The 18,520-nt window shown below is 43.1% G+C and overlaps 2 protein-coding genes across 5 annotated transcripts in view; one reads left to right on the top strand and one right to left on the bottom strand.

The window, feature by feature from the left end:
• The window catches only part of Evl (Enah/Vasp-like), a 122,763-nt gene that overhangs the window by 22,005 nt on the left and 82,238 nt on the right, over nt 1-18,520 (top strand). For 2 of the 4 annotated variants that reach the window (XM_055592830.1, XM_055592829.1), the window contains exon 1: nt 11,927-11,985. The exons of 1 other annotated variant lie outside the window; for it this stretch is intronic. In XM_055592830.1, the coding sequence (XP_055448805.1) occupies nt 11,963-11,985 (23 nt within the window). In that variant the 5' untranslated portion in view covers nt 11,927-11,962. Of the gene's footprint in view, nt 1-11,919; nt 11,986-18,520 lie in introns of those variants that run through there. One more of the 4 variants, XM_055592831.1, reaches the window with a different exon arrangement.
• Nucleotides 10,748-18,520, bottom strand: part of Degs2 (delta 4-desaturase, sphingolipid 2) — a 102,547-nt gene continuing 94,774 nt past the window's right edge. The window contains exon 3 of the mRNA XM_055592837.1: nt 10,748-10,974. Coding sequence (XP_055448812.1) covers nt 10,960-10,974 — 15 coding nt within the window. The 3' untranslated portion in view covers nt 10,748-10,959. The remainder of the gene's footprint in view (nt 10,975-18,520) is intronic.

The following is an 18,520-nucleotide window of genomic DNA, read 5'->3' as shown; positions in this document are numbered from 1 at the left end:
CTCCTCCTCCTCCTCCTCCTCCTCCTTCTCCTTCTCCTTCTTCTTCTAATGGCATTGGAATTTTATTTTGTCTTAAGGCAGTGTTTCAAATTGGTGCCCTGGCAGGTGACAAACTCGCTCATGTGATTGATTCTTTTGCCTCAGCTTCCCACATTGCTGGGACCATAGGTGAATGGCACATGACAATGTTGGGATTTTGGTAGGGAGTACATAAAACCTATCAGAAATATAGACATATTTTAAGTGTAGGGAGAGTGGAGAGCTGAGACTAAAGATACATAAAAGGCTGTAATCACAAGAGGAAAAACTGTCGGTCCTGGTCACCAGTGCCAAGAGCTGCCAAGTCTTTAGGGAAAGAGGTCTCAGACCTAGGCCAAAACATGTTCACTGGCCAGTATTAAGAGCTAAGGGTTCTGGGCTGGAGAGATGGTTGGTTCAGTGGTTAAGAGCACGGTCTGCTCTTCCAGAGGTCCTGAATTCAATACTCAGCAACCAGACTTCCTAGGCTCCATGAGAGCGTCACACTGTCAAGGGCTGAGGATCCCTCAGGTTTTCCTGGAAAGCCAGTGCCATCCAAAAGCAGTGGTTGAGGAGTTCTGATTGCTTAGGCCCAGAAGACTTGTACAGCTCCTGGACCTGCTGTTGTTGCTGCCACTGCTCAGTGTTGCTTAGTGTTGAGGCAAAGAAAAGTGTCAAAGACCAGCACTTGAAGAGCTCCTTGCCTGCTGTGGACAGAAGGACTGACAGCTTGATTGACAACCATGTCCCTTTCCCTCCACTTAGTTTTATCAGTGTTTGCGGCATGCGCTTGAGATGTCTGGCATGAGGTGTGTTTCTATTTATTACTGTTGTGTCTCCTGGTGAACTGATCCTCTTGTCACCAGGCAATTTCCTTCCTTCATGTCCTGTGATAGATTTGAAGTCCAGGAGCTTCTGTTCGTATAGGCCAACTTTCTCTGTCATTTCAGCCCGGTATGAATTTAGATCCAGAATGGCCCTGGCTGGATCTTACTTTATCTACCAAGCATGTCTTTTAATTGGAGAATTTAATCCTGTAGGAAGATTTATGTATAAGATGATAAGATTTGATATAAGATTTAAAGTAGTTGCTATTACTTGGTTATTTTGTCTCCCCTTCTCTTGCCTTCTTGATTTTTTAAAAGTGATGTGTTTTAATTTCTTTCTCATTTCTTTTTGTATACATTATTGAGGTTTTTTTTGGTATGGGTACCATTGCAATTACCTAAAACATCTTAAAGTTACATTTAAAGTTACAATTTACTTTAAACTGACAAGTTGTTGATAATTTAACTCCTTTATACCCTATTTTATTTCTCTCATTTTATATTATTTATGATACAGATTACTACTTTTTATTGAATAGTCACTAAAATAATTTTGGAGCTTTTTATTCATTTTTTTAATTGACATCAAATTTTTAAATGGTGTATTCACCTACATTACAGTATTACAGAATCCTTCATCTGGGAATCTTATATATTCCTGAGGTCTGTTTGCAGCTTACTGTCTGTTCAACTTGAAAGGCTTTCTTTATCATTTCTGCTGAACAGGTCTAGTGTCATCCTTGTTTCTCTGGGGAAGTCTTAATTTCTCCACTTTTGAAAGACATAGTATTTTAGCTATCACTTTTTTTTTCTTTATCACTTTGAATATGTCATCTTACCCTTCTAGCCTTCACTGTTTCAGCTGGGAAATCTTTTGATAATCTTGTAAGAGCTGTTAGCTGCTTAGTGCCCTCTCTTGCTACTTTCTTGAGGTCTTTGTTACTCTTGACACCTTGACTATTGTGTATCTTAATGTAGGTCTCCTGGACTTAGTCCCAGACAGAGTTTGTTGAGCTTCTTGGATTTGTCTGTTTATTTCCTCAGTTTTGTTAGTTTTATTTCTTCCATTGAGCTTTCTGTCCTTTCCTTGTTTCTTGTACTTCTGAGATTTCCCTAATGCACTTGTTGTTCCACTTGATAATTTCCTGTAAGGCCATCAAGGCTATCTTTACTTTATTACCTCCCCTCTTTAGAAACAAGGTCTACCTTTGTAACCCAGGCTGGCCTTGAACTTGGGATCCTTCTGCCTCAGCCTCCCCAGTGCTGGATTAATAGTCATATGTAACTGTGCTCAACTTCTTTCCCCCTATGACTCAGTATTTTATTTTATTATTTTTTAAGACAGGATTTCTCTGTGTAGCTTTGGCTGTCCTGGAACTTGCTCTGTAGACCAGGCTGACCTCTGCTCTCCCTCACCAGAGTGCTGAGTGTGGGATTAAAGATGTGCGCCACCGCACTTGGCTTCTGACTCAGTATTTCAGATGTCTTGGCATCAAGTTTGTTGGTTCCTTTCTTCTCCCTGATAAGTCAGCTTTGGACTCTTGTAGTGAAGCTCTGACTGTCCCTGCATTCTCTCTGTTGTCTCAACTGTGCCTGTTGCAGCTCTAACTTCTTTGACTTGCCACTGTGTTCGCTTACTATTGGGTCTTTGGTGTCCTTTGGCAGTTCATATAATTCTCTTTCTATAGGCTATTTCTAGACATTTAATCTGTTCCTTTGACTGAGCCATGTTCCCCTAGTTTTTGTAATTGTTGTATGCTTTATATTATCTTTTGTTGAGGCTGGAGTATTTGAAAAAATAACCATCTTTCCCAGTCTCTACAGGATGGCTTTGCACAGAAAGAGATCTTACCAGCCATCCTGGCTAGATTCTGGATGTCTCTCAAGACTTTTTTGGCTTGTATACACTCTACAGGTTAAGGTTTACCTGTCTGTACTCAATATCCCAGCCTCTACTCTGTATGAGTCCAGCTGCCTCTGGTGCTGTGGCAAGCCTTAGTAGAGGAGTTCTCCCTGGTGGTGCTTGGTGGTACGGCACGCTCAGAGCCTGTAGCAACCACCCTTTTCTCAGTAGCTCCTAACCTTGGCCAGCACCTGTCACAAGTTAGACCTCCTTCTGCCCCCTTAAAAGTGAGAGCACCAAAATGTCTGTTCTGCTTCCCTCATTAGTCTCCAGGGAGAAACTGAGGTTTGAGACTAGTTTCCTCATAGTCCTGGGCTGATCCAGAGAAGGCCATAGCACGTGACTGTCAGGTGTGCTTTTGCTTCATGGAGGCTAACGTGAGCCACATAAGCCTAAACCTCCTTTCTAGGTTCCTCTCACAGCTGATCCATCTTCCATAGGGAAGGAGTCTGGAGCTTTCTCTTCACCGTTAGACTCATCATAAACTCTCCAGTGCTCTCTGGTGACATAAGCATTCTCTGCGACTAATTTTAGCCTTTTCCTATAATTTGTGAAAAAGTGGTAAACTATGAGCTCAACAAGTCCAGCTTCATATTGGACCTGAGCTCTATTCCTTAGTTAATATGAATGATAATAATAGCTCATATGTTTGAGAGCTTTACACCATGGCATTCTAATCGCTTAACATAGATCATCTCATTTAATCTCTGCCACAATCGAAGGAAGTAGATCTTGTTAATGCTTTCCTTCTTATAGGGAAAGAGCCTTGAGCAAGAAGAATGAAAACGAGAGAGCTCACACAGCTGATGGTCATGTTCTAGTTAGATGTTCTGAGTTTTATAGAACTTCAGGATATTCTGCATATTTGGTATCACATTCATTATTATTTTTTGAAACATGTAGGGGTATTTTGCCTACATGTAAGTCTGTGTACCACATGTATACCATGCCCACAGAGGCCAGAAGAGGGCATCAGATCCCTTCATGGGTTCTGGGATCACCCTCACATCCTCATGATTGTGTGGCAAGCACTTTACTTACTGAGCTCTCCTCCCCAGCCCTATCCAAACTTTCCTTTCATGCAAACAAGTTCTAAAAGCATGTCATCACGTGCAGTCAGCAGCAGCTACTCTTCTGCTACTAATTTTTCTCCTTAGCTTTCCAACCTTGTGACAGAAAGATTGGAGCATTCGACTTACATGCCAGAAAGAACTCAGTGAAGAGGTTTCTGTCCATGTCCCTTGGTTGTTTTCTTTGCTGCAGCTGCAACACACTACAGCATGGCAGAAACGTGTGGTAGAGGAAGCTGCTCTCCTAGTAGCCAGAAAACAAGAAAAAGATGGAGACTAGCACCCACCCTCTTGTCCTGATAGCTGGCTTTCTTCCACGAGGCTCTACCTCCTTGTATTAGTCACTTTTCTCATTGCTGTGATGAAGTAGCTGAGTAGAAGCACCTCCAGGAAGGAAGGGTTTATTCTGGCTTATAGTTTGAGGGCAGCGTTCCAGCATGGTGGGGATGGCATGGTAGCAAGTGAGGAGGCAGGCTGGTCGCATTGCATTTGTAGCCAGTGGAGAGTAAACAGTTATTGAGGCCAAACCGTAAGGCTTCTACTGCAAGGACCCACTTCCTCCAGTATTCTCCTAAAGGAAACTCTATAAAGGTTGCACAGTCTTCCTAAAGAATACCGCCAGCTTGGGACCAAATGTTCCAACACATAAGCCTTGGTGTATATGAGAGAGCGTGCATTTCACACTCAGATCACAACTCCTAACCATACCACTGCTACCTAATAGCATGGTGGGCTGGCAACTAGACCTTCAGTATAAGCCTTTGAGGGTCTGATCTGAACCTGGGAAGGTCTGAATTCTGGCTTTGTCTCTGACTTGTTTCACCAATTGAAGCTAGAGCAGTGCTAGCCTTGTAGGTGATATTGGTGAAGTATTTTTTAACTGATCACATATTTGCTTCACATGTTTTTCATTTTCCCAGTTTTCCATCTATTCCTGGAAATGTTGTCTTGACTAATTTCAGTACATCGGGACAAAACTGGAATAGCTCCCTTGTTCTGAAGGATAATCTCCTATTTGAAGATGGCTGACTTGATCCAATTTCATCTTCCTAAGAAACCTCTTAAGTCCACTAGTGTCTGATTAACTCACCAGCTAAGTAATGCTCCAGGTCTGACCTGAGAATAGAACAGTGGAATGTACCAAGTTCCCCTCACAGAGCTTACACTTCCTTGGCCTGTGGTGCTAGAGGTAGTCTTCATTTTTAAAAGAATATTTAGAAGTGTATTTGGCCTTTGCTGTGCTCTATTTTTAACGTAATACCTCATGAAACAACTGAACAGTGAGGAAGATTACCTCCAGTTCGTAACTGAAATCAAGCTGTTTTGTCTACTGCGGCTGCTGAGGCCAAACTCTACCTTTTCTTTTTGTTGAAACATTTATTTATATTGGGAGGTGGGGCTGGGAAGAGAGTACCTGTGTGTCATAGCACATATGTGGAGGTCAGAGGACAACTTGCAGGAGTCAGTTCTTAACTCCTACCATGTGGTTCCCAGGACTGAACTCAGTTTTCAGACTTGGCAGGAAGCACTTTACCCCTTAAGCCATCTTGCTGGTCTCATTACTTTTTTGTTTGCTTTTGTTTTTTTTTTTTTTTTTTAGAACATGTTAATTATATATAGTGGGTTTCATTACATGTCTGTATAGTGTATTTTGAGCTTAATAATTTCTCACTACCCTTCCTTGTCGCTCCCACAACAGCTGCGTGACCCAGGAGGTTTCATTAGATGCTCATGGGAGCACTGGCACCTGTCAGTGGTTACATGACTAAAGAACATGTTTTGGACTCCTCTAACAAAGTTAATTGCCTATAGACACTTGGGAGGGATGGAGCCCGGAGGTGGGGTGATGTCCAATTTATGGCTGAACACTTGTTCTCAGCACACTGAGCAGTTATGAGCCTTATAGTTATCACTGCCCACTGCAAAAAAAAAAAAAAAAATTTCTCTGGCCAAAGCTGACGACTGCAATAATGCTCAGGGCTTTGGTCTGTTGGAGATGTTTTGTTTGTTTGGGGGGGGGGGGTGTGCATGTTAGCACGCAGGGTGAGACATACAAATCTAGTGTCATTCTTCTGCATGTAGACATAATTTTTCCAGCACCGTTTGTTAGAAGAAGAAACACTTTGTATTTTTGTCATCTTTGCATCTTTGTCAAAAATTAGGTGGTAGTAGTTGGGTGGACTTATATCTAGGTCTTCTGTTCTATTCCGTAGATGTATGCGTGTGTGTGCGTGTGTATACACATGCCAGTACCATCCTTGTTTGTATTACTGTAGTATAACTTAGAGTCAGGATTGTTCTGGCTATCTGATGTCTTGTGTGCTTCCATATGAAATTTAAGATTCAAATTCCATCATCTTTTAGTTGGGCTAGCTTCTAACTGGTCTCTGTTCATTTTCCATTAAAAATTGAGAACCAGATTGTATTACCCCACCACCAAAATAAAAACAGAACAAAAACAAACAAAAAAATTCTCTCTGATTCCCTGATTCATAACGTCCTCTTTCCTCTGTTCAGAGCCTGTTTGCCTTGTCTGCCCCCCTCCCCGCACTATGTGAGAGGGATGAATGCTAAGTTAGTTTCCCTGCATCTGGGGCCTTTCCACAGGTTATTCCTCTGTGTTTTAGGATCATTCCCTGATACCTGGTCAGCTGGACCCTGGTCACTCAAATTTTGATGTGAATGTCATTGTCTTTAAAAAGAAAAGAAAAAAAGAGCACCTATTCTGTGTCGTTTTTACACCACCCCCACACGTATACAGGAACACTCCCCATTAGCATTCCCTGGCTTATCTTTTCTCATGCATTTATCATCTGTCCTCCAACACTAGAATTAAATCACTAAAGCCAGATGATGGTAGTACATATGTAACTCTAGGGATTGAGGCAGAAGGATTTTGAGTTTGAGACCTGGGCTACCTAGGGAGCCCATGCCCCCCCTAAAATGCTGTACCTACTGCAATTCACTTCTCTGCCTGTGGACCATCTAAAATGTTGTCTAGCACCAAGTAGCCCTTCAAGTATTGGGGCGGGGTGCCCATATCTGCGCATGTGCATGGAGTCTAGAGGTTGATGCTAGATGTTTTCCTCCTTAGAGTTTCTATTCAGCCTTACTTTTTGAGACAGTTTATCACAGAACTTGGAGTTCACCAATCCACCTAGACTGGTGGCCAGCAAGCCTCAGAGATCTTCCTGTTTGCACCTCCTCATTGCTGGGATTACAGACATGCACCCCGAGGCCTATCCCAGCATCCCTGGCTTTTCATGCTGATTTTGAGAATCCAAATTGAAGTTCTTATTACTTCTGCTATAAGCACTTTACAGAGTGAGCCTTGTTTCCAGTACCTCCTTCAAAGCATTTGTTAAGTGAATTTAAAAAAAAAAAAAAAAAAAAAGAGTCTGTTGTAGATAGGAATATAGAAACTCCTCACTTTTGAGCAGTAGTGAATTTTAAGATGTAATTATGTTTGCTTTTAGTAGAACATTTCCTTTTGGTGGCTTAATTTAGATTACCTCAAAATAGAGTTATGGAGTGGCTTTAGTTTACATTTTTATTTTAAAGTTAAATATCACTGGAAGTCCAGTTGAACTGTGAAATGTGGAGGAGGATTTAGGGCTTGCTTACAGTTTCAGAGGGTTAGCTCATTATCATGACAGGAAGCATGGCTCTGAGAGCTCGCATCTGATCTGTAAGTTGTAGGCAGAGAGAGCAACACCGGGCCTGGCTAGCTTAGACTTTCAAAAGTTCAACCCCAGTGACATACCTTCTCCAACAAGGCCGCATCTCTTAATCCTTCCTAAACGGTCCACCTACTGGAACCAAATATTCAAAATATGAGCCTATGTGGGCCATTTTCATTCTCACTGTATGTATATTTCTTGGGATAAGCTGTATATCTGGTGGGTTCTTGAGCTGCCTCCTCCGCTCTTTCCAGCCAGCCCTGTCAGACCTGTACCTTGTGCAGCTAGAGGTCTAGGTCCTGATCTAGACCAAGTTGCTTAACATAAGATAATGAGAGTTTTTTATTTTATTTTATTAAGTATTTCGTTTCACAGTGATCTTTGAGTTTTAGCTGGTTTGTTCAGGAAGAGGACTTGGCAGTCTTTTGGCACATATGTAGTAATATGAGCCAATTGTGATTAGTGTGTGCCATGCATTTCCTCATCTTCACAGCATCTCCACAAAGTATGCATTGCCTTCCTCGCTGTAGTGTGGAGCTTGAGGCTTACTTAGCCTTTAAGACTAAGCCTTGAGGTCCTTCAGTAGTGAGGGACACACTAGGATTCAGAACCTCTGAAGGTGGAGGAAGGTGAAGCATTTTGCATTGGGGGACCAAGGAGAACTGGAAGTGGGGGTGCATGAAATAAGGAACCAAGTCAATGAGGAGATCAACATGTGAAGCCATCCAGGCTGGCAGGTGTGAGAGGCAGACTGGAGTTTAGTACAGGGAGGCTGTGGAAGAAGCTGACTGCCTCCTTGCAGAGGTGAGACTTTACACTGGAAGGTGCTGCACAGTGGTGCAAAGGGATGGAGGGAGGAAGGGTAGGAGCAGGCTCTTAATTAGAGCTAATGAGACTAGAAAGAAGCAGGCATCCGAGGACACACCCAAGTGCTTCTTACCACGCAGTACCCTACTCAATGGAAACACCCCTGGTTGGACCATTGGATGGGACTGGTATTTTTAGTCATGACTCTCATTTCCATTTGTGTCTCCAGTTTCATCTCTACCCAGCGCAGTAGTGAATGTTCGTATCCGTAAATGTCAGGACAACGTTCTTGTTTTACTTGATTGGCACATCAGACTCTATTCATATGCTCAGTTCTTATTTTGTTTTACGTTCATCATGGCTGTGTGCCCACAACCTAAAAATGTGAAAGGGAAAACAGTTGCCAAGTAAAGCTGGTAGGACAAAAAGATTTGAAAGTCTCCTCTTAATCTCTTGTGGGATTGAGCACCACAGATCAGAAGTTTGCTTTCTTGGAAAATTGGTAATTTCAGAGAAGAAAAGACGTTGCTTCTAAAACTCAGGTGTTCATGTTACCCTAAGGTCAGTTGTTTAGAATATTGTCATTGAGCTTTTGAAAATTATCAGGGACATGGGAACAATTGTGTTAATGTTTGTGTGGTGCATAGCATTTCAAGTTTCTTTCTCTGAAGAAGCCTTAGGTAACCATTGTCCAGTGAATGGGGAAGAGTGCTCTGCCACAGCTGCAGGGACAGGTCTCAGGGACCACTGTAGGACGATGACACTGGAAGAAAAGGGTAGTCTGGAGAGAGAACCAGCACTGACAGGATCTGCCAGAGGCCCACTGTCTTCTAAGGATGTGTTTGGGTGATTGGCATCTCACAGTAGGGCTTTAGGCTCCTCCACCTTTGGCAAGAGCCTTTCTATATTTACATAAAGTATTTGTTTTGTTTAGGGTTGCATGGAAGTGCTAATTTAAAGAATAAGTAGCTGAAAAAGTATGTGGTTATTTCTTCCTACTACAAAGGGAAACTAAGTCCCAAAGTAGGAGTTTATGTTTTCTGCACCTTGAGGCTTTGATAGATGCCCTGGAGTGATCATTTGTGTCATTTAACATTTCATGGTCACAGAAGTACTCTTATTCCAGAGAAAATTGGGGCTGTTAGAAGTCTTGGCCACTCACTTCAGTTACTATTTCTCATACTTTGGAGTTAACAGTACCCATGTGATCAAGGATCTGCCTGGTCTGAGAGGCAAACTCCTCTCCCTTTTGGTCCCAACATCTTGTCAGCTCAGGTTTCTACTTGCTTTGTTCCTGAGTGTATCTGAACAGTTGAGCCTTTAGCAGTCTCTCGCCATAAATCTGGTAATCAAAACATTCAGGTGAACTACATAAGATAGCATAAACATGTCACAAAGTGTCCCAGCCCTGCAACATTACTTTCCTCATTTCTGTAAATTGGACTGACCTTGAACTTGGAGATTGGCCTGCCCTACCCCCTGAATGCTGGGATTAAAGGCACATGCTACCACCACCAGGATTGAAGGTGTCCTCTCTATGAAGAGTCTCCAGTAATCAGAGCTGTTCAGTGAGAGAATGTCTTATGAGACAGTAAAGATGATGCAGAACCTTTATTTAATGTCGTATGCTCTGTAAGCACTTAGACACATGCTTTGATGGTGCCTGTGAGAGCTGCATGGGCCGCATCTATGTTACTGCAGCTTTACCTGTGGGGTCTCTAGCTTGCCAGCAGTCAGCATTAGAAGGTATGGGTTCTGGAGTTTATAGCGAGGCTGTTTGTTAGGAGTGTCCTATGTTTTCTGCTTCATTGTGATTCTGTCAAAAGCTGTTATCATCATCAGGTCACACTCAGATGCTTGTGGGAAAAACTGGGAAGGTGTTCTGGATCAGCTTGTGGGTGGTTATGTTGCTGGAGGGACCCCAGGATCCTAGATCTCCCTCAGTCATCTCTTTGTTCTACTGGTCATTGGATTTTCCTGAATTGAGTTCTGGGCTCTTCTTTCTTTGTGAGACAGACATAGCCACATGAAGAGCTTCACTTCACCCCAGAGCACCTTTGTGACTGTGAATACTGAATCACTTTTCTCTTGGACCAGGCACAAGGTGCAGACCAAAAGAGATTATTTCAGCAAACCCCCTTTGAATATGCTCCTTTTGTCAGTATTATCCCAGGTGCTAGGAATACAGAGCTCAACTCCATGTGAACACCCCTGCTGTGAGGAGACCTGCACCCCCAGATATGTGGGAGAGGCATGTAGGATGCTGTAATTTCACACAGTCCACAGCAGAGAAGATAGCCACTAACTGTCCTCGATAGTTCAGAAGAAGCAGGTGCTTCTTCAGCCACAGGGCAGTAGATTGCATACCTGGCCCAGCCAGGACCAACCAAGAAAGGAGGAACTGCAAGTGTCTGGCTCAGTTTGGTGTTTGTGAAGTTTTAATTGAAGAATCAATACCTTGTAATCCAGGATTTTTGCTTAGTCTGTGTGCGCAGGGTTAAAATAAGGTGACATCCAAATCAGATTTGTGGAAATGCTCTGACAGATCTTTAGGGCAGAATGGAATAAGAAAGTCTAGTTACTGAGAGATACAGAAATGCTGAAGGCCAGAGTTCAGGCAGTAGGTGTAAGAAGGGTCAGGCTCCAGAACACAGTTACACTGGCTTTATCTGTTAAAAAAAAAAAAAAAAAAAAAAAGTTGAGTGACTCTAGTTTTTATTTGAGATTTTTTTTTAAATCCCTTATTTTATAAAAATTTGCAATCCAAATGCTGAAGATTTTCTTTCATGGCAGGTTTCAGTAGACAGCCTTGGTACATTTGCCAAATCTCCCCAGGCTGAGCTTTACAAACGGGTAACTATTCCTCTTCCTTTTTGGCTGACATATCATTTCCTTTTTCTTCTATTCTGAAAGTGTTACAGCATTTTTTTGTACTTCAAGAAATTGACATTATGCACCCAGTAAATGAATAATCAAATAAAGCAGACTGCTAATCTTGGGTCATGTTAGCCATAGCATGGTGGTGAGGGTGAACTTTGACTGTGGCACTGGAGCAGCATGTGCACCTGTGCTAGCTTGGCAGTAGGGCGGCATACTGGATGTAGAAGAATTGTTCTGTGCTCTGGCTGTCCTTGAAAGGTAGCCCGACTATCACCTATACGATGCTCATTTACAACATGGGTTGTGTCTGGTCTTTGTAGCAGGAACAGCCTTGGGAAGATGAGGTCATTAGGCAGATCACAATGGACAGGTCTCATTCTCATTGCAGAAACCCCACCCCCACTCTACACAATTCATGGGGGTGGGATGTGCTACATGATTTACCCAGGATCCTAGGCGCACCCTGGGTTCGACTTATTTCTCTAGGCTAATCCAGCTCCCAGCCTGGAGTCTAAGCATTCACTGCATTAATCAGACTTGCTGGAATGATCACATGGTTTTCTAGCTGCCTCCCCTGTTAGCTGCCGCTTGTCAGCAGCTGGCGGAGCTGAGGCTGCAGGGCCCCTGTCTGCAGAGAGCCTTTTACTTCAGAATATTGGGGGTGTGGAAACCTCGCCTCTTTTTTTCTGCACTTTGTGTTATCTGACTGACTAAATGGTTGTCCTCGGTACCAAAAAGGCTGCCATACAATCCAAGGAAATTGCCTCTGACTAGGTCATGTTTGCATTTGAAGAATTCAGGTATGTTCTGGGTTTTCTCTCAGTCTGATACTGGGTTTTTGTTCTCGCTAGGTTTTTGCTGTGTAATGACTGCCTAGGCTCTGGCTGGCTCCACACACAAAAAGGGCTTCTTGTCTGCATTTGGTGGGGTTTGTTGAGGTGGTGAGGGTGAGGGATGTTTACTGCATAGAAGTGCAGCATGTAATTGGTTTGATCTTGTGCAAATTTGTGGAGGACCCCACCTTTTGCATCCTGTGAGCTGCTCTTGCTGGTGTAGTTATGAATACAGAACAGCAACTGTGTGTCCAGAATGAGTCTTTTGCTATCTTTTGTTTTCTTCCTTTGTCAAACTCATGCAGTCTACTGCTGCTTTACAAAAAAAAAAAAAAAAAAAAAAAAAGGAACTATAGCAGTGAGGGTGAAAAATTCCGCAAATGGATCTGCATGGCTGGGTTGGATTTGGCTCTGATTTCCTGTTATTAAAGCCGTGGCTAGGCTGCTTTCTGGGATGTGCCTTGACAACGTTTGTTAGCAGGGTGCTTCTTTCCGGGGGCTCTTCCGCTGTTGTCATCATTAACTGTTCCAGATTAGATCCTTTGTGACTTCTTTCTTCTGCTCTTCCATCGCTTTCCCGGGAAAGCTATTCCTGAATCTGATGGCAGGAAGGGATGTGCCAACAGAGATAGTTTCTAGGAAATGAGAATAAAGGAGGCAGAATAGAGGGCATTCAGCTCATTCTGTGCCCATTTTTATGGAAAAGCATGCGTGTGTGTGTGTGTGTGTGTGTGTGTGTGTGTGTGTGTGTGTGTGTCTGACCTCTGACAGCGCCTCCTTTCTCTAGTGGAATTTCTATGTGTCTTAGAACCAGGCATAAATACCACGTTGATAGGCAGAGTGATTGTGCGGGACCTCAGCTTTACCTTGACAGGCCTTTTTTGTTCCTTCTAAATGTTTCTGCAGTAGACGTTGAACCTGTAAGAGAAGATCCAGCCAACCAAGAGAGTAGATGGAGGATCATTAGATTTTCCTAGTGTCTCCACTCTTTGCTCTAAACTTGACGCTTTGGGTTCAGGAAGTTATCCTTTGTTTCAGAGCATGTGTCTGCATGATTCTGAATAGAGTAGACTTGCAAAAAGAAAAGCCTTTCCGTATGGCAACATGCCCTGATGACATGAGATCTATGCTCTTGCAGAGGTGACCATACTCAGTGCTTTAGAATATCTCCCTCAGAGAACTATTTATTTAGTGTCAGGTGTGGTGTAGTAGATACACATTTTTGGAATGAATCAGGAATTCTGGGTTCTAGCTTTGGATTCAAGATTAGCTTTGCATACCTTATAAGAGCCACTTAAGTTTTGGTACAGTAAGATGAGTCAGCGTGGACAGGTGCTTGCAGCTGAGACTGAGAACCTGAGTTTGCACCCTGGGACCCACATGATGGAAGGAGAGAACTGACTCCTACACGTTGTTCTCTGACAGTTACACATGTGTACACGTACAAATAAATGTACTAATGTTTTAAAGAGTTATGGAAGTTCTATAAATTATAGAAAGCTATTGTGGTGACTTGAATGAGAATGGCCCCTATAGGCTCATATATTTGAATGCTTGATCCCTGTTTGGGAAGAATTAGGAAGTGTGGCCTCGTTGGATGAGGTATGCCACTGCGGGTGGGCTTTGAGGTTTCAAAAGACCACCTATTCTCTTGGCCTGTGTCTCAAGAAGCGAGCCCTCAGCTCCAGCTCCAGTGCACGTCTGCCTGCTGCCATGCTTCCACCATGATGGCCATGGTTCACCCTCTGAAACTGTGAGCTCCCCAATGAACTTTCTTCTTTAATCGGAGTGTGTCTTAGCATAGCAATAGAAAAGTAACTAAGACCGCTGTACTGTTGTGAGGAGCAGATTCTGTTGTTAACATTTCCTCCAGATAGTGTTAGCCTTCTCTGCCTCTTTGAGCTTAGAGTCTCATTAGGATTTGAGAGGGAGTTTAGAGTCTCATTAGGATTCGTGGTTAAGGAGGAAAGATATAAAGCAACAAAACTGTTCTTACTGTGATGGGCTCTGACTCCAAAGCCAAAAAAGACCTGGTGGAAGGGAGTTAAGTTAAAAGCAGCTACCCAGATTAACTGAGAGGATGGAGATGGCATTGTGAAAAGTGGACTACATGGGAGTTTGCTGCTTTGATACCTGCTTCAGGATTCTGCCCAAACTGGCCACAGTTAATCTTTCTGGACACAACTGCATGCTACTAGACATTAATGTTCTTCAGTCCAGGAGCTTGTGTACCAGTGACCGGGTGATGGTGGTGGGCATCCTTTGGACTCTAGAGGAGTGAAGCAGGTTAGTTTAGTTCAGGGTGATTCTCAAGATTTTAGAATCCCATAGAACTTATTGGGAATTTTGTGTCATTCTAAATAAAAAATTGATATAGAATTTGAGAATCAACATTTCTGATGGGTTTCCAGGTGATTTTGGTACTATACGTTTGGGGACCAGACTTTCAGATTCATTGAGTTAGGAAGAGCAGTCAGACTTGACTGTCCCAGAGATGAGAACTTCAAGGCAAAGGCAGGGAGGGGGAATTGGCACAAAAGACACCAGGAGCAGAGAGGCAGCTCAAGTTCAGCCCTCCCTTGGCATCTACAGGTTGATGGTTTCAGAGCTTTCCTCAGAACTGTACGTGAAATAGAGAAGTGTATGCATGTCACTTATGTACATCCTCCTGGATGTACCTTTAGGATGTTTTAGGATCCTAAGGTCCTTTTAGGATGCTTATGGTGCCAGCTACATTTAAATGCTGTATAGGTAGTTACTGTACTATATGGTCCAAAGAATAATGCCAAGAAACCAGCTGTATATTGTCTCTACAGATGTAGACCCTCCCATATCTTTTCCAAGCTTGCTCTCTCTCTCTCTCCCCTCTCTTTTTCTCCTTTCTTCTTCTTCCCTCCCACTCCTCCCTTTCTTCCCCCCTTCATTCTTTCTCTCTTTTTGTTTGTCTTTGAGGCAGGGTTTCATGTTGAACCCAAGTTGGCCTCAAACTTGCTATGTAGCCAAGATGACCTTGAACTCTGATGTTTTTGCTTCCATCTTCCAACTGCTTGGATTGTGGCTTTGTGTCATCACATCCAGCTTCCCATATCTTTGGTTGGTGAGTTTTGTGTCAAACTGACCTGGCCATAGTTTAACCTTCGTCTGTAGAGGTCCAGATGAACAGTGGTTTATAATCCTGCTGCTGCCATGTATCACCTCTGTGGACTAGCAAGTGTCTAGGTCTTTCTTAGTGTCAATTTTCTCACCTGGAAAATGGGGATGGCCATTCTTCCCAAGAAAATCTCTATAACTGTCAGCATGAGATGGGATAATATTAGCTATAAATTAAACTAGTCCTTTCTACATGAAGATAAAGGGAGAAGAGGACCATGGTTTGCTCCACCAAGACTGTCTATATGTGCTTTTAGGTCTCGTGTGGATACATTTCTCCATACACACCCCAGCACTCAGGGCACAAAAGCCACATTCATTTCAAAAAAAGGATTCTAATTTTGATACAAAATGTTGGCATTCCATCACTTATTGGACTGTGAGTTCCTTGAGAGCTTGGTGAGTGAGCGCTATCCGTCTTAAACTTGCTTTCTTTTATACTTAACATTGCTTGACATATAGTAGGGCTATACGAAGAAACAGACAGTCTGTTTAACCAGGATTCTAAGGGGAGTAAAGAGCAAGCAGACTATGTGGTTAGCTTGGTGCCCTCCTGTGATGTGTGCTATGATGTGTGCTAGACATACGAACATGCAGATCAGCTGACAAAGCTATGAAGTGTCTCTCAGCACAGCACCCATGTCCGGGAGCACATAGGAAATTTACTGTTGCCTGTATCCTACGCCTAGAGGTACAGGATCCCAAGAGCTGCAGAGGTGGGCAGGCATTTCTCAGTGCTTACAGAATTTTGCCCGCCATAGAAACCAGGCAAGCAGCTGTAGCTTGCTGTTGTGGTAAACATATCTCATTTGTGTTTGGCTGTTTTAGTTTTGCTTTCCTATGATGCTAGAATGTTTTTGCCTTAAAAAAGGAAAAAACATATTAGAGACCTAAGGAGCTAGCTTAGCAAAATTCATTCTGATTTATTTCCAGAAGGAATCCTATACACCAGTTCTAAGATCTAAAATCCTGTTTGAATGTATCAGTAACATGCGAAGTTACTGTTTTGAGTCTGTTTTAGTTTTGTTTTATTTTAAAACAAAGCTGTTATCATTAAAAAGTTGAGGTTCAAACTCCAACTGACTTTCTTTATTAATTCTAATTTATATCTGGTCTTGTGAAATGTTATAATTTTTTTCCTGCCTACTTGCTGTAATGTTGACATGGATTAAAATGAGTAGAATCAGAGAAGACATGAAGTTTATAAGCCTGAAGCACCCATACAAATGAACTGGCCCCTCCCACTTTTAGGGTTGTTGTCACCTGGTAGGTGGACCAGTATTTCACTGGTTGGCTGCACAGTATTGAGGAATTATATCTCAGGTGAGGTTAAGATGGAAGCAGGCTGGGTAGGGAAAGGGAGGAAAAAGAAACTTAACCAATGCTGCCAGTCACCCCGTCCATGGCAACTTCAATCCACATAGAATCTTATCATTGAATACAAGAGTCTGATTCACACCTTGTCTCCAAAGTCTGGGCCTATCATTTCATCTGCTTGCTTGACATCTCTGCAGGAAGCCTGAGAAGCACTTCACATTTGGCACTGCTCACAACTTTTTCACTTTTCCTCAAACCTGTCTTTTCTAAAGTCATCCACAGTGCAGCCAGTGCCCACTCCTTTCCCTTACTCTTCCATCTCATCCTATCAGCTGTCCCTCAGAATGTACCTAGCCACTCCTGTTGCTGTTCTTGACTGCCCCCATGTCTTTCTTGACTCTTCATTGCAGTCTTCCAGGCTTCCTGTCTTGTTCCTGTAGCCTTACCCACTTTCCCTTTTGAAGTTTAAACTCAAGTCATATCACTTCTGTACTCTAAGGTCACTGAGTGTTAGAGTCCAGACTCTCATGATGCCTTGCACATCTTGGTCAACCTGGCTTGGTAGTGCCCAGATTTTACCTCCAGCAGCACTCTTTGCCTCTGCCACTCCAGCCACACCAGCCTTGTATGTTTAACATTGGCCGTATCCTCCCTGATGATACTGCCTGCACTCTATCTTCTCTCTAGGACTTCACTCAAATGTTGCCTGGCATCTCTTTTAAGAGCCTCCATATATGTTCTAGATGTTGATTTTGTATGTCAGCCATTTGTCCACTGCTATTTCCTTAGTGCCTTGTATGTAAAAGCTTCTAGTAAATATGTTAAATAAATTAAGAAAACAAGAATAGAAATTTGAGAAAGGTTAGTAATTTGCATGAAGTTGCCCAGCAGTTAGAGTGAGGTCTGGTCAGTTTCATATTTTGTGTGTCTACAATAACATCTTGTGAATCACCCTGTGTCTTAGCAGTCGGCACAACCTATCAGGGACTGTTCTGGAATCCCAGGATCTGTCATGGGGCCTGTCACTTGCTCTGTGGTTGTAGGAAGCAACAAGACAGAGGAAGAGCAGAGGATCCTCTAAGTGGAGTGACTTCTCACAGCTCTATGCCCCACCTCTGCAGAGACTGGAGCAGAGCGACTGTGCCCTAAGCAGTTTTTGTAAATATTTTGTAAATACCGCCATTCATCTAGGAGGTCTGAATATCTGCTGACAGAATTGGAATCAAGCCATAGTCCCTAACTATGAAGCTCACTCTTTGGTTTCCTAGAGCCCTTTCAGATTCACAACCATGTGGGTCTTTAGAGGTGACAGTAGGAGTGCCTTGTTGGAGGAAATCAGCACAGAATAGGGAGTTAAAGTGAGGAAAGGAGCTGGGAACAGGAAGCACAGATGATCTTCGCTGATACCACAGTTTTGTTAGTGTCTGACAAGCCACAAGCAAAACAAACAAGCTAGCTGCCATGATGGCAGAGCAGAACACACTAGTCTGCCTCCACATTACAGTCGGTGGAGAACTTACTCAAGCAGAGGCAGTGTTGTGGGTCTGCAGCCCAGAGCCTGACTTCAGTGCTTACAGGAGAGACAGATGCTGCAACCCCAAGAAGTCATTCTCACCTGTCTCATTAAAACAGGTCATGTGGAGGAGGGCTCATATATGTAATGCTTTGCTTTGCTTGCATTCTGTGGTTCAGAATCAGTGAGCACTTAGTAAGTGCTTAGCTGGCTCAGATGCTACTTTGTGTTTTGTTTGATAGTGTTTCCCTGTGTAGCCTTGGCTGTCCTGGACTTGCTTTGTAGACCAGGCTGGCCTTGAACTCACTGGGATCCACCTGCCTCCGCCTCCCCGACTGTTGGATTACAGGTGTGCCCCACCTTGCCTGGCAGATGCTACTTCTTAAAACAACCCTGGTACTGGTCTGCTCTTGTTTAAGGTGTAGTAGTCTCTTTGTTTTTTAAATTAATTTTATTTTATGTGCATTGGTGTGATGGTGTCACATCCCTTAGAACTGGAGTCACAGACAGCTGTGAGCCACC

This window comes from Psammomys obesus, unplaced genomic scaffold (genome assembly GCF_907164565.1).
Source record: "Psammomys obesus unplaced genomic scaffold, mPsaObe1.curated_primary_1811, whole genome shotgun sequence".
Taxonomy (NCBI): Eukaryota; Metazoa; Chordata; class Mammalia; order Rodentia; family Muridae; genus Psammomys; species Psammomys obesus.
Note: the sequence above shows the minus strand (reverse complement) of the source record. Positions and strands in the feature narration are given on the sequence as shown.